Source organism: Rhinatrema bivittatum, chromosome 17 (assembly GCF_901001135.1).
Source record: "Rhinatrema bivittatum chromosome 17, aRhiBiv1.1, whole genome shotgun sequence".
Lineage (NCBI taxonomy): Eukaryota > Metazoa > Chordata > Amphibia > Gymnophiona > Rhinatrematidae > Rhinatrema > Rhinatrema bivittatum.
This window is the reverse complement of record NC_042631.1, coordinates 18,168,628-18,190,690: the sequence shown is the minus strand read 5'-3', so window position 1 is coordinate 18,190,690 and position 22,063 is coordinate 18,168,628. Positions and strand designations below refer to the sequence as shown.

Sequence of the window (22,063 nt, the reverse complement as noted above, 5' to 3'; positions counted from 1 at the left end):
TTTACATTGAAACTAGGTTTACAGACCATGGCTCTCTCCCCCTGCAAGGCAGCACCACAGCCCTGGCTAATCCAGTGAGCGGAAGAAGGGATTGAATCAGACACTTTCTGGGCTACTGGGCTGCCCCTTTTTGCAGGATTTTATTTAATCAAATTTCTAAACTGCTTTTGCATAATTGAAAAAAAAATGGAATCCAAATTACCATAAAGTCTACAATATTACACTTGGATAGCATGAACAGTCTATCTTTTTGGTCTGAAAAAGGTTACTTTGGACCAGGGATGCCAATCTGTTCATACAGAAAAGGCTACCTGCATCCTCATACAAAATACGTATTAAAGCTCTCCTATTGCTTTCTAATGAGAAACTTGATGTGACTATTTTTTACCTGAAGCAGTGCTAGGACTGAATAAAAGATATGACTATCCACTGTTTCAGAGCAACCATCATTGGAGTATTAGCACAGAGGCTGTTATTCCTATGGCACTACAGGACATACAGATATGGGGGGGGGGGGTTTGCATCCCCTACTGTGAATACCACTCAGCTCTGTCTGATGGTGAAAAGGGGTCATTCTCAAGCCTAGTAAAGTAGAAGTCTAACAAACAGTGACCTGCAACAGGCTTAGCATGGTCAGACAGGACAGATGTAGAACGTAAGCATAAAATATCTGCATCTGAACAGAGCAGCACAGCCAAGCCCGAGCCTCTTTCCAGCCCATGAGCAGGTTGCCCAGCTTGCAGATACTGCTGCCTTTGAGCGATCTTATAAACCAGGAATGCCAAACTTCCAAGTAACTTCAAAAACTGCTAGAGAAACGCCAAGCATTGACCAGACAGCATCACGGGACCCTCTTTAACTTCCTCAGTCCCCAGTAAACAAGTCACAAGGCAGCGCATATAAGACAACTTGAATAACGGTTCACGAGTCGGACAGGCTAACATTTTCATTCCGAAAGCGAAATATGTGCGATTTCTGGAAACAGCGGAACATCCCACCGGCAGGGCGCACGGAAACCTGGCACAGAGCCAGGCGGCTCTCCCACTGTAACAGGTGGCACAGGCAGAGTAACCGATAGAAGCCCCGAAATCTCACGCGCACCAACCTAGCGCCGGTCTCGCGCTGGTCTTCAACGGGGACTACAAATTGCTCCCGCGCTCCAGGAAGTGGAAGCGGGAGGCGCAGCGCCTCTCACCTGCGCAGGGGGACAGCCAGCCCCGCCCCCTCCCATCCAGAGACCGCAAAAGTTCCGGAGGCGCTCGGGCGCGGGGCTGCACAATATGTCACTGACCTTCCTGCGCGGCGGGCAGTGCCCGGTCCCAGCCGAGAGGGGGAATGGGGGAGCTGCTGACAGGCTCCGCTCCCGCGCTGGTTTCCTATGCCAGCGCCCTCTAGCACCTGTCTTGGCGCGCGCGCGCGCTTCTCAGGCACGCGCCCCGCCCCCGCAGCGAAGGGAGCTCTCGCGCTCCAGGCACCGCCGGCTCCTGCTGTCACGTGACGGCAGCCGGCGTCCGAGCACAGGAATCCATTCATCCTCCATCCTGAGGGTCATTGGCTTTCAGTCTGCCGTACAAGGGGCCTCTTATCTTGTTGGGCACGTTTGTTTATGTCCGTATGTCTTTATTTTTTGCTTGTAAAGTGTACCCGATACTTTGTAAACCGAAGAAAGATCTCACTGTAAATGCATATATTATAATGTTCGGTTGAGCAAATAAAGTGTAAGTGCTTTGCTAGCCCGTTGTGGTTGCAAGAGAACAGTTGATGAAGGCTTAATGATTAGTAATCATTGACCAATTCAAGGCTTTAACCTTAGTAATGTTGGCCTGGAGGTGCTTAACCCAATAGATCTTGGAACTAAGCACGGTCAGGTCTGGCTAGTACTTGGTGCTGTAGATTACAGAAAGTAATGACAACCGTCTGCAGTATGCTACCAAGAAAGGTCACAGGCGCTTTTGCTGTCTAACCCTTGGTATGCAAAAATGAATAGGAAGAGATTAGGAAAAACATACAAGCTTATTCTTAGCATCTAGGCATTTATTGACGAGCAGTTATAGAATATGCATAACTCAGAGCAAACTACAAGTATTCAGGCTTTCTTCACCCCAGTATGCCCTCCCTCCAAAAAAAAAAAAACTGCAGAAGAAATATAAAACCGAATGCTTTTTAGGAACTTAGAATTTTGTACATAAAGATATTTACAATTCTTTTAGTAACATTAGATTATACTTTATCTGATCACACACAGGGGTTTAATCATTATCACAATTACTTGTTAGTATTTTTCTACCGACACGTGCTTTGAGATCCACTCGTCGCAACCTTCTCAAAATTCTCTTGTTAAGCGTTGTCCACCTAGCAGAAGCTTGAGAGCAAGCGTTTTCAGTGGCAGGTCTTACTCTGTGGAATTCTCTTCCTGAGTATTTGTGGTCTATAACATGTACTAAGTCGTTCAAGAAAGCTCTAAACTTTCGTTTCTAAGCAAGCTTTTGATTTGGAGGGATGAGAACAAGTGTCAATTTGCAGTTTCAGGGGTGCTCTTTATTTAATATAGTTGAGATTAGGTGATATCTGTACTGGTACCAATATTTTGTATTTATAGCAGTGTTTAAGAACTTGTGGGTCTTTTATTTTTTTATATGAATTTTCATTTTTGCATGAATATGTCATGTGTTTTGGGGTTTATTGTAGTCTTTTTGTTTTTTTAGATTTTTCATGTTTACGTGATCCACCCAAACAGTGGCGTGAGCAAAATATACATTTTTTTAAATAAATAAGTTGTATCTGATCAGAAAGCCATATAAGATTGCTTAATGACTGGCTCCATCTAGTGTACAATGTTATAAACTGCAGATGATTCTACAAATCAATTCAATAAGGCTGGGTGATGATGTGTAATCAATTTTATTTATGCATTCTGCTCATAGAAAAACCAGAGAATGTTTCTAAGTTTTTATCTTGTCGTTTTTGGTTTTTTTTGCAATCCATAAATTTTTAAAGTTTCCACTATTTATTACTCATTAACATACAAGATATCAAGTACAAATAACAGTAATAGTAATAAATTTTTCATTGAAAAATGGACTGATTCAAATGAAACTTCAAGACTACCTTGGGCAAGAAGGATGGAAAGGTACGAAGCTGTAATGCTCCTGGAGACATCTGGAGGAATGTTTCCCGAAACGACAATGCCTGTAGTTCAGAGATGCGACGGGCCAAGCATATAGTCACCAGGAACACTGTTTTCAGGGTTAATAAATGCAAAGAAAGACTGCACATTGGCCAAAAGGAGGGCTCTGCCAAAAACTCCAATACTAGATTAAGATTCTACAAGGTGCTTCACCCCTTTCTGAAAACAGGCCATGTCTGGATGAGCCGACAGGCGGGTTCAGTTCACCTCGTTCCTGAAACAGGAGAGAGCTGCTACCTGGACCATCAAGGAATTAAGGGTCAAACCTTTATTCAAGCCATTCTGCAAAAATTCCAAAATTAGTGGGATTTTGACCGTCCAAGGGGAAACACCGTGTTCCTCGCACCAGGCCTAAAATACTCTCCAGACCCGCACATATGCTAGGGACGTAGAGAACTTCCATGTGTGGAGTAAGGTTGCAATTACTGCTGCCAAATATTCTTGCTTCATCAGGCGAGCCCTCTCAAGGTCCGCTGATAGGACTAGTAGAGGGAAGGCTTACCGGCTGAGGTTCTGTCCAGACAGGAGCAAGTGAGGTAGCAGACTGCGCCTGTATGAAGGCTTGAAGGCCTTGAAAGAATTCCACCCAAGAGAAGGCGGCCAGGTTCATGCCTAGCCCAGGAGGTACTGGGGTAAGTGCTGCTAAATTTCCCTCTCCTATGGATGACCCAGACCCGGGGTTACTCAGATCCAGGATACTTCCAGTTAAGGCTGTGGCTGACCCATCCTCTGAATGGGGGGAGCCGGGATTAGCAAAGTCTGGGCCTTCCACATAGTGCTGACATAAGCAAGAATGCAAGTCAGACTGTGCAGCCCTAATATGATAAGCAGTGCAGAGAGAAAGGTGCTTATGTTTCTTTGCTGCCGGAGCCATTGGCAATGGTAACTGCGTATTCAGATGGCTCGCACTTAAAATTTTATGCGCACAGATTTTGGGCGCCAACGCAGGCCGCAGTGAGGCACACACACAGTCCATGCGCCCAGCTTTACTTGTAATCTGTGCCTAGTAAGTTGTGTAAGTATGCATGTGCACGATGTTATGCGCACAGCGCTTGCACAGAGCCAACACGCACTGTGCATACTGAAACTCTATGGTCGGCATTACAGATACAAAAATGCAAGTAGGATGGCGCTGCCGCGGCCTCCCATGCAGTGTGTCAACCAAGCCTAAAGCAGGGCTTAGCCCACTGGGGGCTGCTCAGAAGCCCACTTCCCCTTACCCCAACAGGCTCAGAAACGACGTTGGTACAGCGCGCTGAGGAGACTGGAGGTGTCTTACCGAAACCCTTCCAATGTCTCTGAATCGGGTGGAAATCCTCTTCTTTTTTTTTACTTAGCTAGACTCAGCACTTACCGGCTGAGTACAGAGACAGTGTCCAGCTGCAGGGGAAGGCTTTAGCTGTCACTGCCACGCTCGGCTTCCTGCACCCGCTACTTCAGCAGCAAAGTCCATGCCGGGACCAAGGCACACCTCTGAGGGATCTTGGACATCACCTCAGGAATTCTCAATTGGGGGAGGGACTGTTAGGTATCACCGTAGGAGAGCGGGGCTCAATCTTTTCTCCAATTTAAAAGCAGAATTTCTTCTTCCAAAAAGTACAGCGATCCCCATAGGGAAAGCATGTCTGCATCTGCTGGAGACGGAGAAATACTAAAGGGCTGAGGTCACTGCTGGGGTCTATCAAGGGTGAAGTCAGCTTTGAACCCTAACTTCATCTCTATCTGCTGGCAGGCGAGCATTGGTCCTGAGTCCATCTGGCTACACGCTAGAAAGGATAATGTCACTTCCCCTCCCGCAACCTGTAATACCATTTCATAATTACCTCTAAAGATCAGGTCAATAGTCTTCTCAAATTATCTAACAAAGGAACCATCCTAGTAATTGAATAGAAAATGCCATGATTAATCTTTAAGAAAAGACCATAGTGTCAGTCTTTAAACATTCCTTATCTCAAACCAAAAACGTAACATCTGCACTTAATTACTTGCTTGGTTCCCTTTTCAACCATTTGTATTAGGCATTCTTTCTCAACTTCCTGAAATGTAATATTCAATATTGCAATACCAGTAAAAAAAAAATCGTAACGCCACAAAAGCCAGGCTCCGTGGAATCTCTAAACCAATGACACTCCGCATTACATAATGAGCAGCCCGTCCATCCAATGAGTTTCTAGGACGCAACGTCGTCCCGCCCCCCCGCAGGTATTCGGCGCGTTGTTGGATGACGACACAAACGTGCGCTTGTGACGCAGGGCCGTCAGGTCCTGAATAATTTATACCTTACGCGCTGTGGCGTAGTCCGCCTCTCCGGCTGTCGTTTCGCCGCTTCCATGGGGAAGAAATCGCGTTTGGTTTCGGGCCGGCGGCCAATCCTCCGGCTCTCCCCACCGGGACCCCGCAGCGGAGTGGGCGGCTTAACCGCACGGGAGGACGCGGACTCCGCGTCCGAAGGTGAGAGGCGCCGAAAGGCGGCCGGGAATCGCCCAGGGCCCTGGTAGGGCGCGCGCGTGCCTGCCTGCCTCAGCGAGGCCGCCTAGGCCCTGAGAGTGGCTGGGCCGCTCTGGGGTGGAGGGGATCGGTATGAGGAGGAGGAGAAGGGAGCGGCAGCGCAGGGCGGGAACAAAGGGGATGGAACTGCTAACAGGCGAGGGTGTGTGGTGGAAGAGGGTAAGTGACGTTGGGGTAATGGAGGCCAAAGAATAAAGGGAGGGGGAGGAAATAATTTATTGTCGAGCAGAGGATATTGTGGTTGCAAGGAGGTAGAGTGTTTAGCTGGTGTGAAGAGCATTTTCTTCCTGGGGGGGGGGGGGGCAATGGCATGTCAAATTCTTGTACTGGCTTTAACGCTTTTGTTTTTTGGGTGTCTTTTGCTGCGAGTTGCTCTATGTAGTCAATGGTAGCATTTTCTAACTCTAAAGGAGGTTAGGCATAAAGTTGGAATTTTAATTTAATTTTACTCTCATTCAGATGAACAGGAAGTGGTTGGAGACCTTCCAAAAGTTGCTCAAAGCACCCCCAGTTTAACCAGCACAGTGGCAAAGCCTGCAGTGGTCAAACCTACAGGTACAGTATAAGTTTGATTGTGGGTCTTTGTGTCAAAAGCACAAGCTATCTATGGAAGGCAGTTCCACAGGCTGGCAAAAAACACCAGATTGCTGTTTTGTCAATGGAGCCATGCAGTGTAGAAAATCTCTATTTGTAAAGGTGGTATACAAACATTTTTAAATAAATAAAATATGAGCTAAGGATAATCTGTTCAGCCTTTTGGCTGAGATTAAGAACCTGTACAATGGTGGGAAAAAGGAGTGGGTTTACTGCTATCTGACCCCCAATAAGGAAACATGCTGAAGCAAGAGCATTAAATATTTTGCTTTAAAGGACAGAAAAGTCTTTTTAGCGCATGAAGTTGAATATTAGCAGCTAAGTATTACCAAATAAATTAATACAGTACATGTAAATCTTTACTAGAATGACATGACTAAAGTAAAATATACAAATTATGAAATTTCACTTTTGAATGGCCCCAGCATTTATATTGCAACCTCCCTTTACACTGTTACATAACCTGGGTTGCATGTTTTAATATTAGAATTTTTGTCCCCCCTATAATGCAGCATGGTGTGGCATTGCCCTCTTAAATGAGATCATATGACATTTTCCTAGAGTTATGTGAAACTCTAGGTTATGCTCATATTTTTTGATAAAATGTACACCTAATCATAATGTATTCACTAATCTCTAGAAATATTTCATGTCATTTTACATATTTTCCTGTCTGCATCACTTCCTTGTTTTTCCCCTGTTTGAGGTAGACATAAAGAGGCTGAGTTAAACTGATCAAGGGATGTTAGAACAGCTGAAGATCTGTTCTTTACAAGAAATAGGGTATAGAAACCATATTGCAGAGGTAGTCAACTCCAGTCCTTGAAAGCCACAAAACCCGCAGTGAATATGGATGAGAGAGATTTGCATACAATGGAAGAAGTGTATGCAAATCTATCCTGAAAACAAGGCCTGTTTGTGGCTCTCGGGGACTGGAGTTGGCCACCCTTGCTGTATTGTAAATACAGTACAGAGATTTGTCAGTGTCTTGGCTACAGATTTCTATAATTAATGACATTCATAAAGTTTATTTGTCTTGTGTGTTTATCTTGACTAGATTCTAAACTCTATGGAGAAGGAACTGTCTCTTATGTGTATATATATATATATATATATATCTAGTAGCACTGTAGTAATAAGTAGTAGATTTGTGTGTGATCTTGTTTGGGGGTCTCTTTTTTTTTTTTTTTGAGTGGGAGGCATTAAGACATGGGTTCTTACCACTGCCTCCATGGTAGGGTCAGAATATATCGTTCATTTTATCTGAGCTCAGAAGGTCAGCAGACACAAATCTTGCTTGTTCTTTGTAGGTGGTTTATGTTTACTCGGTGCCTATGCAGACAGTGATGATGATGAAGACAATGAGACTCCTGAGAAATCAACACAAGTAGTGAATACAAATGGGAATCCAACAGGAGATATTGATAGCACTCTGGCTAACTTCTTAGCAGTGAGTAGGAATGCTGGGTGTGGGTGTGGTTTTTTTTTGTTTTGGGGGTGTTTGGTTTTTTTTTTTTTTGTGACCTCTGAGTGATGTCATAGTAACATAGTATTGACGGCAGAAAAAGACCAAATGGTCCATCTAGTCTGCCCAGCAAATTTCCTATGGCAGCAACTCTTGCAGAATACCCCTATGTTTCTGTTAAGGGTAGTAACTGCCCTTCCATGCACTTTACTCCAAGCCTTATATATTAACAAAGCAAACCAGAAGCCTCGTTTGGGGCTTCCGGCTTCATTGAAACAACACAACTGGGCTTATGTGCAATGAGCCTGTATTTGGAACTACCCAAGGGTTTTCTTTATTTTTTTTCACTTTATTTTCCATCCCATCCACAGCCATCTCAATAGGCTATGGAATATGTTGATGGAGGTTGTGGTCAAGGCAACTAACAGGATTCAAAAGAGGATTGGACAAGTTCCTAAAGGAAAACTCCATAAAGAGTTATTAGCCGGGTAGACTTGGGAAAAGCAATGCTTATCCATGGGAATGAGATACAATAAATATATCAACTATTGAGCATCTGACGGGCATGCTTGATCTGCACTAGCCACTGTCAGAGACAGGATGCTGGGCTCAATGGACCTTGATCTGACCCAGCATGGTATTTTAAGTTCTTAAATTATGTTCTTAGACACAAGTTTCGATTCCCTTCAAATCTTGGCACATGAGCCCATTTGAGCCAGCTTGGTGTTGCATCTTCAGCCCTGCTTTGGTCTGGGACTGGAACCAAAGTCTGTTATTAGCCCATCTGCAGTGCCTGTATCATACCCCATGGCCCTACATTGGAAGCTAGAGGCTCTTTATTTCATATTGTGGTGATTTGTCGCACAGATCTGTGGCATAGAGTTGTCAGTCATGCATGTCAGATATGTACACAAATATCACTCATAAGTTAACATTTCTGTGGAAGCAAAGATATAAGTTAGGGAATAGGAAGTGAATGACACTTTCCAACTAATAGTGGTGGCATTCACACCTAAATTGAATTTTAAAGTCTTTGCCTCCCAAATAGGGTATTGTTTCCTGACTTGTTCATGTGGTGATTCACATGTCCAGGTCTTCTGCTACTCTGTGCCTGGCTGGCTGTCAAGATATGGAAATGTACTGCTTTTTTTTTTTTTTTTCTAGCCACCTCGCATATGGTGAATGAGGAGTCTTGTTTCCAAAGTGAACAATTCTCAGCACTTCTTTAACTGTCTCTGATTTATTGTTGGCTAGAAATTCAGTGTTCTGGAAAGGCTTCCCAAGAGTTCAGCTCCTATAGTGGTGGGGGGAGCAATGATCAGTGGGTGGATGTTCTGGCCCAGATGTACCCTTTCATGTAGGTACCAAGGAGGACTTCCTTTGCTCACGTCTCCCTCTGATGCTAGTCTCTGCAGTTTAACACTTTTTTTTCAATGTTTACTAAATGTTTCATGTTTAATAAACATTACATACTTTTCTCTTTTGCCAGGAAATTGATGCCATCACAGCTCCTGCCCCACCTGGTGTTTCTACTGTTGCTTCCACAGCTCCACCTCCAACTCCACCTCGTCCTGAGCCTAAGGATACATTTTCTGGGCTTCCTGCAGCCACTCAGAATGGTGCAGAGCCTGCCCAGGAGGCTGCATGGCAGTATGATACTCAGTGTTCACTGGCAGGAGGTAAGAACTGGTGTGTTAAAGGGACTGCTTGCCTTCATAGTGCATTGTTTAATGGATGCATCTTAACGAGTCTATGACTTATTGTGCGGCACCCCTTTTCCCAATCCCAAAGAAGTGTTTGACGTCTAGAAATGTAGTTTTGCATTTAGAGCTCTGCTGTGTTTGGCTTTGACTGTTTTTTCATCACCTGTTGCTTTGTATGTTGTGGCTTGGAACACTTTCTTTACTGTTAATTCCCCCCACTGCCTGTCTTTCTGGTCCTGTCTGCTGACCAGAAAAAAATATAATTTTTTTTTCCAGCAGGCCTGTAATTTTTTCTTTTTTAGCTCTGAAGCAGCAGGCTCTGCACTTGACCTTTAATCACTTACTGTTTCTGTATTGAGAATTTGTGCTTTGCCTCCCTTTACCATAGGTAATTTATGATATAAGGGCCTCAGATTCTCTTTCTGCAGTTCCCATGAAGTGTTTTGGTCTTCTTGAGTAACGATCTGACCCTGTGAAGTCAGGGCATCCTCTCTTCCTATAGAAGGCTTAAGATGGGGTGCTACGCTGCATAGCTTTATGTACTGCTTTTGGCTCACGGAGTCTCTTGCTTGATGTGCACACTGCCTGTGTAAATGCCACTTGGTGTGCCGTATAATCTTGGTAATGTATGTTGTTTTTTTCTACCAGTGGGGGTTGAAATGGGAGATTGGCAAGAAGTCTGGGATGAAAACACAGGATGTTTTTATTACTGGAACATTCAAACGAACGAGGTTACTTGGGAGCTGCCACATTACTTGGCAGCCCAGATTCAAGGGATGCAGGATTACCGGCAAAGGTAAGAATGCTTTGAAATATGAAAACTGCAATTGGGTGAGCTCAATTAGTTGTCATACTTTATTATTATTATTTTATTTTTTTTTTTACAGGTGGCCTGAGATAGCTTAGGTGTACGTTAATTTTCTGATTGGGGTAAAGGCTTGCTTGTAGTGGTAGTTTCATTTGAATGACAGACATAGTTAAGAGGAATTTGCTAGGACTGTTGCCACTAGTCAGAACTTAAATCTATTTTAGGTAGTGTGTTGACAGTACACTGTGGGGGTTTTGAAGATGTTACTGTTTCATTTTAGCTCTGTCACAAGTAATACTGAAGAGAGTTACATGGTATCCACGGATTTGTATTCTCAAGAGAAAACGGAGGCGGCTGCTGCTGCTAGTATTGCCACCAGCAGGCCTGCTCAGACCAAAAAAGAGATTAAGAAGGTCAGTAGCAGCCCAGCTGTATTTCGGGCCTGATTGCTTGTATTTCATTGCTGTGGGGAAATATAGAAAGTATTTCTTGGGGGGGGGGGGGGGGGAATTGAACTTAGATGCATCACAGTTTTATTACATTTCAGCCATCTTGAGTATGATGGCCTAACATAAGGGTATACAACTCGTGTCCTGGAGGTCCAAAAATGGGTATGGTTTTCAGGGTAACAATATTAAGACCAATAACCAGGTCCCTGTATGTACCCAGATCAGTCCTGATTTAAGTGGACTACTCTGAAATCTCTCGCTGTCTGCCATACACTTATCCTTTCTGCCGTATTATGCAGTCACACTAGTGATTGTTCGTCTGCTGTATTGTAAGAAACCATAGCAGAGGATGTGTACCTCTTAGCAAACGAAGAGTGACTCAGACTGATTTCAGGTATGTTGGTGTGAATGGCTGGAATAAAACCACATCTTTTCTGATGTGACACATCAAGTATTAGCAAGATGCAGGAGGGAGAGGATGGGATACAGAGGAAACTGATGGGAAAAGTATCCACACACCTTGCAAAAGCTGGGGGGGGGGGGGTGTTAAGGAACATATTTAAAACTTCAAAAAGTAAGAGAAGTTTTGGCATTGTTGTGATGTTATGGACAACTGTGTAAATACCACTATCCTGCAAAAGATTTCCCAGCTTTGCTGCTGCAGAAAACAAAGGCCTTGACATATTGCACAAATTCCTATAGATCAGGGGTGGCCAACTCTGGTGCTCGAGTCCCAAGCAAGTCTTGTTTTCAGGATATCCACAGTGAAATATGCAGGAGAGATATATGTATGTATTGTTTACATTGTATGCAGCTCTCATTCACATTCATTATGGATATCCTGGAAATCAGGCCTCTTTGAGGCTCTTGAGGACCAGAGTTGGCCACTCCTACTATAGACACTTGAGAGGCTGAAACTGATGGAAACAAGCTGCCTCCTAGCCTCAAACTATTGCATATTTTTATCCTGGGTCATGGGAGAGAGACTAGAGTAGGTAAAGGACTGAGGGGCATAGGTAAGAGAAAATGAGACAGCAACAGGAAACATAAAAAGAAGACCTTTTGAGAGAATTTTCATTAAAAGATCAGAAAATGAAGTTACAGGAAAGACTGAAACGACAGAAGTAAAAGGAAAAAAAAATCAGAAATGCTGAAAGGTTAGAAGAAAAAATGACACATTTACAATAACTGTTATGCAATTTTCCCTTCCTGCTACATAAATGCCTTCTTGTTTAGAAGTCCCTACTACCACAGAGCTTTGGAATAAATGGTTCCCTGACCAGGAAACAAACTGGTTTATGGGCAAGGAGCTTTTGCTGCAGAGAGAAGAAAGTTAGGTCTTCATCTCAGAGCCACACCAGTGCTTTGGAAGGAAGCACAAGAGAGAGAAAAGGGTAACTAGTATAAATCCTGAAATAAAAGGCGAGAATTTCACTTTTCCTAATGCTGTTTGTAGCTGTACTCCTTTTTGTCTGACAGGAGAAAAGACGACCAGCTGTACAGGAAGCCTAGTAGGATCCGTGAGGAAAGAATGATGAATATTCCTGTTAGCTCTTTATCGTGGGTCTTCATCAAGGTCATTCTTAAAAACAGGATTGAAATTTTATGGCTGGTCTAGAGGATCGTAGGTCTTATGTTCTACACCCTTTTAACATGAGTTAATCTGCAAGGTATTAGCTAAACAGTGGGGGGAGGGGGACCACGTGGTGCGGGCAGAGTGCTGCTGCAAAGCATTAGTGGTAGAGAGCAAGTGGAACATGAGAGCATGTAGTAGGAAAAGCATAAAGTAGTGAGTGGTGTGGAGAGGAGTCCTGGCAAAGTCAGTCAGTCTGCTTTCCTTTTTTTAGGAGGTGAACGAAGCTGTTCAGGCTCTTTCTAACAGTGAAGAGGAAAAGAAAGGGGTAGCGGCTTCTCTGCTGGCTCCATTGTTGCCTAAGGGAGTGAAGGAGGAAGAGGAGCGCTGGAGAAGAAAAGTAATTTGTAAAGGAGCAGAAGTGGGACAAGAGGCAGTGGAAGCTGAAACTGCCAGTGAAGAACCAGAAGTTGCAATACGTGGTTTGGAGGATCTTTCTCAGGATGATGTGTGCAGTGTGGTACAGTCCGGAGAGAGTGAGGAGGAGGAGGAGCAAGACACTCATGAGCTGGAGATGGTGTTGGAGAGGCGAAAGGTAAGAGTCCTAATATGATTTTGATGCCCCAGTTAGTATAGCTGTGTTTAAAAAAAGGTTTGGATAAGTTCTTGGAGGAGAAGTCCATTACCTGCTATTAAGTTGATTTAGAAAATAGCCACTGCTATTAATTGCATCAGTAGCTTGGGATGGACTTTAGTTTTTGGGTATTTGCCAGGTATTTGTAGCTTGGAGTGGCCACTGTTGGAAACAGGATGCTGGGCTTGATGGACCCTTGGTCTGACCCAGTATGGCATGCTCTTATGCTCTTTCCTGTCAAATTCTGTAGTCCTGGATTTCTGATGTGTTTACACACATGTATACTCACACATACCCAGGGTATGCAGAACCTGCTCTCTAAGGATCACCACTATCTTGGGCAAGAGTTTCTGCTATCCTCATTTCTTGGCTAACTTGCTTTGACAACCAGCTAGGAAAGTAGGTTTCTATAATATTTAAGGTTCCCAACTGGAAACTTTAAGCAAAACCAAAATAAATTTGATTCTCTTCCTTGGGCCAGATCACCTGGGCTGTATGCTCCCGTACCAGTGGAAGCAGACAACCACAGGTTTGACATCACCCCTTATATGGTCCTCTGCTGACCACAGCCTGGCAATATTCTGTCTCCAGCAGATGGAAAGCAGGATTTCCATGCTGAAAGCAGAAGCCAAGCCTAAGCTCAGTGAAGAGGAATTTAAGAGGATTTGGCTGCTTCTGGAGCAACATGTCTCTTTAGGGCTGGCCTGCCATAGTTGAGCATAGCCTGGACTAGATGACTTCAACTGGGTATTAAGTTGCACAATGGGAGGGGGTGACTGACTGTAGAACTTCAGCCTGGCCTGCTGTATCTTCTCCTTTCCCCTTCCTCTTTCCCATACTTTGCTCCCTTATTGGTTGCCTTATTTTACTGAAGTAGTAGATCAGTTTGTTTGTTTAAAAAAAGGAAGGAAGAGATCTATGCAGTGGAGAGAGGTCAGCAGGCAGAGCCAACTTTCCCTGTACGTATCCGGATCAGTCTAGAGTGTGGGTTGTGTCTCAGTTCCAGCAGATGGAGTCAGAAAAAAGCTTGAAGGGTGCTCTCTTATAGCCTGGAGCGCCCTCTGCATCTCTTCAGTATTTCTCTGACTCCAGCAGATGAAGGTTTCAGTTACAGCAGGATAGAAGTTTAGATTTCTCTCTCTCATTCCTTCTTAAATTTTCACTGTCTGGATGGATCAAGTTTAAAAAAAAAATGGGTTTCTGGCTTCTCAGTCACTTCCAAACTTGCAAGCAGAACTGGTAGCAGTATTACCTGGCATTTTTCAGAGTAGATTTGGTAAGTTTTTGTACTTTTTCCTTCTCAGGCTTGTCTGACTTCTAGGGGTGAATGTTGGTGGTCCAACCTCTTTCCCCTCACGACAGCATGCTGTTCTTTCTTCGGGGCAGCGCTAGCAGACGCGACATTCTTCTGCTTTTTGTAAAAAGCCAAGTCGTTTTCTGAGCGGAGGTTCTCTTACCCGCTCCTGCCAGGCTCCAGGGGTGTTTCTCATTTATTATCAGACTTTCCCTTCCCCCATGCTGCGCTCAGCACGATGTGCTGCCTGCGGAGAGCCCAGGACGTGGCTCTCCCGCGAAGGCATTTGTTCGAGGTGCCTCCCCGGCGGGGACGGTCCCTTGAGGCCGACTGGACATTCGGCTTTGCGCTCCTAGACGCGACTGCTCACTGGGGGGCCAGCCCCAATCCCGTCTAACACGGGAATGGTGGCCATTTTGTTTTCAGAGCTGGAGTGCTCCTAGGTAGCCAAAATGAGGATTCAGACTGCGGGTTTTCTCCCTCCCCACCGGTTTTAACTCTGGTTAACCCCCTGGGCCATGGGGAAATGCCAGGGGACCTCCACTTTAGTAGATTTTGTGCTTCTTTTGCACAATGCTTATTTGGCCAGTTTGGAACAGTGCCAGGATGCATCTTCAGGCCCCCCCTCCTCCTAAGGTGATTAGATTGACAGATCCTTTGCAGTCCACTGCAGTTCCTCAGGGGTCCACTGTATCTCCTCAGGGATCCTCTCGAGTCAGGGTGATCCCCCATCCGGATCCTTCTCCCCAGGATGATCTGACTTCTCACATGCACATGGAAGGGAATGACCCTAGGGTCTTATGCCTGTTTCAGAGGGATGAACTCTATCCTCTCATCCCCCATGTCCTAGCAGAATTGGATATTGAGGCTCCACAGGATCCACCTGGCATCAGTACGGGGGCCACGAAAGGGGACCCTGTCTTTGCCGGAATGCGTCCACCAGCAAAAACATTTCCGTTTCATCCTATGCTCTTTCAATTGCTATCCAGAGAATGGGATTTGCCAGAGTCTAGCCTGAGAGTACGGAAGGGCTATGGACAAGCTCTATCCTTTCCCGGAGGAATTCCTAGAACTCCTCAAAGTCCCCAAGGTAGACGCATCAGTATCGGCGGTCACAAAAAGGACTACCATCCCAGTCACGGGTGGAGCCGCCCTCCGAGACCTCCAAGATCGGAAGCTCAAAGTCTACCTCAAAAATCCTTTTGAGGTATCAGCCTTGGGGGGTGAGAGCCACAGTGTGCAGCTCTTTAATGCAGCGCGCAGGTCTCAGATGGGTCCAACAGCTGCTCAGTGCTCGAGACCTGCCACAAGAGGAAGAGCAACAGGCGGAATGCCCAGAGGCAGTAATAGCTTATGGAGCGGAAACGCTTTACGACTTATTCCCGTCTTGGCCAGATCAGTGGTATCAGCAGTCTCTGCCAGGTGTCTCCTCTGGCTCCGTAATTGGTCGGCTGATTCTTCATCTGAGACTCAGCTGGGATGTCTCCCCTTCAAAGGCAAATTACTGTTTGAAGATCTTGAGCAACTCATCAAATCCCTGGGAGAGAACAAAGTACATAAGCTGCCGGAGGATCGTCCTCTGACCTCCAGAACGTTCAATTCTTCTAGAAGCCGATTCCAGGGTCAGCGGCGTTTTTGACAGTCAAGATCAACCTCTCAAAGACCTTCTTCCTCACGGTCCTGGTTGCGAGGCCTGAAGAAGGGCTTGGCATACAATTCCCTGAGGGGTTCGGGTGCAGCCCTTGGTTCTCTCATCAGTCACCTGGATGGAGCTCCTCTTTTATCACATCCTGATACAGTCCGGTTTCTAAATGAGTTCAGATTCTAGGTGGTCATTCTTTCGAGCCGCTGAGTAGAGCTACCCTCAAAGACCTCACTCTGAAGACAGTTTTCCTGGTGTCAATTTGTTCTTCCTGCCGGATCTCGGAGCTTCAAGCTTTGTCGTGCAGGGAGCTTCCCTCCGTTTCACAGATTCGGGAGTATCCTTGAGCACAGTTCTATCTTTCCTGCCAAAGATGGTCTCTGCCTTCCATTTGAATCAATCGGTGGAACTACCATCCTTCCCTGAAGAGGATCCCAGAGAACTTAGACAGCTCGATGTCAAGCGCGTCCTAATTCGATATCTGGAGGTTACGAATGAATTCCGCCTATCGGACCATCTTTGTCCTGTGGAGTTGGACCCAAAAGGGGGAACAAGGCTTCTTAAAACCACAATTGCTCGCTAGTTAAAGGAAGCAATCTCTTCAGTGTAAGTTGGTGCTGGTCAGCCACCTCCAGAGGGCATCAAGGCTCATTCGTTCCCTGCTCAAGCAGCTTCCTTGGCAGAAAACCAGGCAGTCTTGCTGCAGGACATATGCGTAGCAGCTACCTGGAAATCGTTGCACACCTTTGCACGTCACGATCGCTTAAATCTCCAATCACCGAGTTTTGGCTCCTTTGGTGCTCAGGTCATTCGAGCAGGGCTATCTGGGGCCCACCATATGTAGGGAAGCTTTGGTACATCCCACTGTCTGGATGATCCGAGTATGTACAGGGAAAATAATTATTCCTTACCTGCTAATTTTCATTCCTGTACTACCGCGGATCACTCCAGACACCCACCCTAAGAGTAGATATGGGTTTTGGGATCGTCTCACAGTACTTTTGAATATCAGCTCAAATGATTACAGTATGAGGACTGTTCGTGTATTGCCAATGGTTCTTTTTGCAAGTTTGTTCTCACTACAGTTTCTAATCAGAACAGTCTTGTACATAATTACAGTTTGAAGTTGGTTTACTTGATCCATTCCATGGTTTCTTCTTGCTTTGATATACTCAATACTGAAGGGATGCAGAGGGCGCTCAAGGCTGTAAGAGAGCACCCTTCAAGCTTTTCTCTGACTCCATCTGCTGGAAGGGAGACACAACCCACTGTCTGGACTGATCCGCAGTACTACAAGAACGAAAATTAGCAGGCAAGGAATAACTTTCTTTTTGGTGCCGTGGCGATTGCCACATGGAAGCTACTTGTGAGTACCTTCCAGGAGAGGCAGGAAACCACGTCTGGCCCACCCATGCACGGCAAGTGTGGCAGTCCTTGTAGCCATGCGGGCTTCACCTCGCACTACATGCACTACCACTACATGCAGGCAGTGGTAATGTGTGCTGCCAATGCCAGAAGGAAGGAAAATGGGATGTTCAGTAGGGCTCGAGGAAGACTTGTCCATGGCTGTACTGGATCTGAGGAGGGACTGCTGCAGCGGGAACCATGGTCATTTTGGAGCTACTTGCTCCTTCTAGAGAGCCTGAAATGAGGCCTCCAATGCTGCTGTCCCTGAAGAAAGGCAGAGTTCTTTAGGGAGCTTGGTTTCAGGGCTGCTGGTGTGCTGCGGCATTTGTTCCCTCAGTGTCTATAACTTACATGTCTTTTGGAATGCCTGTATTTATTGCACCAGGCATTTTGTTGGGAGTCCTGGTCCGGTGTCTCCTCAAGGAGTTTTCAAAGGTTCTGTAAGGAAGAGGCCTCAGGAAGAGAGACATTTGGAGGAGTCCTCTCAAGTCTGGCATGTCAGGGAAGACCAGAGGAGTGATCTAGAGCAGGGGTGGCCAAATCTGGTTCCCGAGAGCCACAAACAGGCCAGGCTTTCAGGATATCCACAAACTCTGAGAGTTGCATTCACTGCCTCCATTGTTTATACTATGGATATCCTGAAAACCTGGCCCGTTTGTGGCTCTCGGACTGGAGTTGGCCACCCCTGATCTTGAGGATGGTGAATTTTCTTCCAGGGTAGAGGATGAATCTCTGATCTGTTTGTTCTAGAAAGAGTTGTCTTCCCTAATTGTTTAGGCCTTGGTAGGTCTGAACATGTCAGATAAAAGTGAAGAAAGGAAGGCAGCAGACCCTATCTCACAAGGCATAGAGAAGCACACACAGGCCTTTCCCCTGCATCAGATGATTACAGAATTCATTTCTGCAGCTTGGGATACTCTGGATTTCAGCTTGAAAGTTGGAAAAGCTATGGGGAAGCTTTATCTTCTGCTTGCAGAGGACAAGGAGAAATTAACCACTCAATTAGGTGTGTTTGGTTTGTGTGGAGGGAAGTATAACCCTTAAGGATGCACAGGATCAGAAGATTCAGTCTGTGGTCAGCAAAACATTTGAAGCCTCCAGATTAGCATATCAAACATCTGTAGGGGTTTTGTTGTCAGGGCATGCCTGCGTTGAACTCAGCAGCACCAGAAGTCTTGGAAATTTGAGAAGGTGACCTACCGTAATTGTAGTTGAGCATCACTTTTTTTTTTTTTTTTTTAAGCCATTGCCTCATGATTTCATTTGAACTTTTGGCTTATAGTATGGCCTCTATAGTAGCAGCTTGCCAGCTACTATGATTGAGATACTGGGTGGAGGATTCCAATTATGTCCAAGTAATCCTTGGTAAAGCTTCCGTTTTAAGGAGCAGTTTTTCTCTTTGGGGAAGATCTGGATAAGCTTGATAGGGAACTGGGAGAATTGGGCTTCTTTAGGACACGCTTAGAGGTACTCATGGGATGCAAGCCAAAGGCCTGGAAAAGCCTCAGTCTCTCAACATAGCCATCCTTTTAAGGCCCAGCCTTTCATGGGGTGAGAGGGTGGGTGGGAGGGATACAGGAAAGATGGTTGAGATGAGAATTTAAATTAACGTTTTGGAATCTGTCCTCTGGATTTCCAAATAGGCATTCGATTAGTAGGGTTTTTGTGTAGGTGGGTCCATTCCAATGTCAAGAGATTTCGCTGGTTTACAGTCCTGAGGGATGACTTCGTTACAAGTACTCCCTTTTTGGATTGTCTATGGTTCAGAGAACCTTCTTCAAGATGGCAGTAGTGGTGGCTGCTGCTGTGTGTCAAAAGAATCTTGGTATATTCTTCTCTGGGCGCTTGGTTGATCCAGCTAAAGTTAGCAGCAGAAAGCTGCTGCTTCACTGCCAGTTTGATCCAGCTGTTGCAGGAGTTAGTGAACTTTTTAGCCAAAAGTAAGTTGAAACCCATTCAAATTCAGGAGTACCAGGACTCTCGATTCAACACCAGGAAAGGTCCGGTTCATATGATGGCGGAAAAGATACAGAAGCTTCAGGGTTAAATGCAGATGGCAGGGACCCAGAATGTAGAATTACTTTCAAGCTTTGGGCTCTGATAGCAGCTCTGGATTTGATTATATGGACAAGTGCGCACATGAGGCCCTTTTAAAGGTCTTTGCTATCAAGATGGTTTTCCTAGTCGCAGAATATTTCACAAGGCTTCTGTTAGCGGAAGTCGGATCCTGTCTGGGTTGGCAACTTCCTGCAGGCAACTTGGAAGTCGGAGTAGATCTGGAGACTACTGCTTGGATAATGGTAATGAACAATGCCTGTCTGTTCAGCTGGGGTGCTCCCGGTCAGTGGCAGGTGGCTTAAGGAGCTTGGAATCTTTTGTAGGCCAAATGGTCCATCAGGCAGAGACATGAGCCATAAGAAGGGCTCTGCAAGAGTTTGCTTTTCTTTAGGGTCAAGTAGTTTATGTTCTGTTAGGTAACGCAATGGCAGTTTTGTATGTGAATCACCAGGGACCTGGCAAACATCACCAGGTGATTGGAGAAGTGGGTCTGCTTCTAAAGTGGGTAGAAAAGCACACTAGGGTGCTGTCAAAAGCTCTCTCACAGCAGGAGCAGAAAATACTTGGGTAGACTTCTTGAGCAGCACACCCTAGATCCAGGAGGGTGGGAGCCATCAAATCTGCTTTCTCCCATAGAGTGAACAGATGGGCGGTACCAGTCATGGACTTAATAGCCACAAGCAGAAATGCGAAGGTAAACCTTTTTCAGCTGCTCAAAAAAGAAATTCAGCAAGCCTAAATGTTCTGACTCAGATGATCTGTGTATGTTGACTCTGTGGCCACTGGTGGGTTGAGTGAGTAATTCAGAAGGTGGCATGACATCGGGGGCTGATCTTGATGACTCCCGATTGGCACACATGTTCATGGTATCTAGGGGTCTCCTGGTGCAAGGTTCAGTGATTCTCAAGAATTCATCTCCTTTTTGTTCTGTGGCTTGATGCTTAAGAGGGCTTAGTTGATCAAGAGAGGATATTCCAGTGGAGTGTGTGGGTTTTGTTGGGTGTTTTGTTTTGGGTTGTTTTTTTTTTGTTAAAGGGTCCAAAATCTTCCTCTGTGCAGAGGGTGTTTGCTTTAGGCAACAGTTTCAGTGACTTCAATTTTGGCTTTTCTTCAGGAGGGTCTAGAAAAAAATACACTCAAGGTATATCACCTGTTATAGAGACCGCATTAAGGGCAAGTTGCTGGTAGCTACCTAGATGTTGCATGTTTTCTAAGGGAAGTCTAACATATCCATCCTCCTAGGAAGGAGTTTGTTCCCTCTTGGATTTGAATGTAGTCTTATGAGCTTTGTCCATAGCTCATTCCATTGAAGAATGTTACCTTGTTCAGCCAGACAGATACCGTTGTAGGTGTCTTGAAGAGAGCCCTTTCTGAGATTCTCAGAAGTGTGTATCTATTTGTCTGGTTCTTTTATTCTTACTTAAAGTAATATTTCAGTTCCATCTTAACTGGGTGGTTTTCCTTCCATCTTTCAAGAGGGAATCGTGCTCAGATAATTGTTTAGCTTTATCTGTTGGATGTTCTGAGAGCTCTCCTTGGGTATCTGAAAGAGACTTATCTATTTAGAAAGTTGAATCATCTTTGTCCTTTTCAATGACCCTTGGAAGGGTGAAGCAGCTTCAAAAGCTTCCATAACCAAGTTGATTAAGCAGGATATTGGTTCAGAATATTTTGTTAAGGGAGTGCTGCAGCCTAAGGGCCTTTGGGCACATTCTAATAGAGTGCAGGGCTTGTGGGTGGAACTACAGTTTGTGCTGGCAGTAGAAATTTACAGAGCAGCCACTTGGGCATCCTTTTTCTAGACATTACTGTCTAGATGTTCGAACTGGGGAGGTTTCTGAGTTTAGCCCATGCATTTTGAGAACAGGTCTGGCAGTTCCCACCCAGTCTGATATTCAGCTTTGGTACTTCCCATGTGTCTGGACTGGCTGGATGAGGATAGAGAAATTTCTTACCTGCTCATTTCCTTTCCCTTGAGTCTAGCTAGACCAGTATAAAAACTCTCCTGGACTGCCAGATGTCGCTTTGTTCTGATTTTAGATGATATGCCACCCTGGTTCATAAGTTTGTGAGCAGAAGCGAGAGGGTTACCATTATCCGTAACTGGCCTTGTTTGGTTATCTGTCGTCCTTGCTCTGGAGGTGCATCTTAAGTTGCATTCTTTGGAAGCTCCCTGGTTTACTGAGGGTATGGAAGATGTTGCATTTTAGCTTGTTACAAAAATACTAGCAGGCTGAAATCAGCATATAAGGAGTGACAGCAAACCTGTCTCAATCTTTTGGTAGAGGAGCATAATCGCATGCATCTGGACTGGTCTGGCAGACCCAAAAAAAGGTAATTAGTAGGCAAGACTAAATTTCTCCATTCATAAGTGCCTTGTCCCTTTAAGCAATATTTTATTGGCTTAAACTGCAAATTGGGGGAGGAGGGACCCTTGGAGTTGCATGCTTAGGGAGCTTTTGTACCAGAGTTGCAATGTGTATCTCTGGTCTATTCATCATGTGCCTTTTTTTTTTCCCCTCTGCAGGCAGAGTTGCGAGCCTTAGAGGAGGGGGATGGCAGTTCTGCAGGGTCTAGCCCACGTTCAGATGTTAGCCAGTCAGCTTCTCAGGATGGGCTTCAGAAATCGACCTCAAAAAGAGGAAAATGGAAGGTTGTTCGAGCTGCGAGTCCTGAATTAAATAGCCGGAGTTCCAGCAAAAATGAACAAGAGACCCCCAAAAATGGGGAAACTGGTAAAG

At 45.2% G+C, this 22,063-nt stretch overlaps 2 protein-coding genes across 21 annotated transcripts in view; one reads left to right on the top strand and one right to left on the bottom strand.

Moving 5' to 3' along the window:
• Positions 1-5,597, bottom strand: part of PPFIBP2 (PPFIA binding protein 2) — a 161,960-nt gene extending 156,363 nt beyond the window's left edge. For 2 of the 20 annotated variants that reach the window (XM_029582276.1, XM_029582279.1), the window contains exon 1: positions 1,292-1,498. The gene's annotated coding sequence lies outside the window, so the exon portion shown is untranslated. Of the gene's footprint in view, positions 1-998; positions 1,040-1,195; positions 1,215-1,291; positions 1,510-5,466 lie in introns of those variants that run through there. The other 18 variants (XM_029582268.1, XM_029582278.1, XM_029582275.1 and 15 more) reach the window with 13 other exon arrangements.
• FNBP4 (formin binding protein 4) overlaps positions 5,493-22,063 on the top strand; it is a 30,779-nt gene continuing 14,208 nt past the window's right edge. Inside the window, exons 1-8 of the mRNA XM_029582291.1 lie at positions 5,493-5,638; positions 6,155-6,250; positions 7,600-7,739; positions 9,244-9,433; positions 10,106-10,253; positions 10,546-10,678; positions 12,562-12,882; positions 21,850-22,057. Of these exons, the coding sequence (XP_029438151.1) occupies positions 5,518-5,638; positions 6,155-6,250; positions 7,600-7,739; positions 9,244-9,433; positions 10,106-10,253; positions 10,546-10,678; positions 12,562-12,882; positions 21,850-22,057 (1,357 nt within the window). The 5' untranslated portion in view covers positions 5,493-5,517. The remainder of the gene's footprint in view (positions 5,639-6,154; positions 6,251-7,599; positions 7,740-9,243; positions 9,434-10,105; positions 10,254-10,545; positions 10,679-12,561; positions 12,883-21,849; positions 22,058-22,063) is intronic.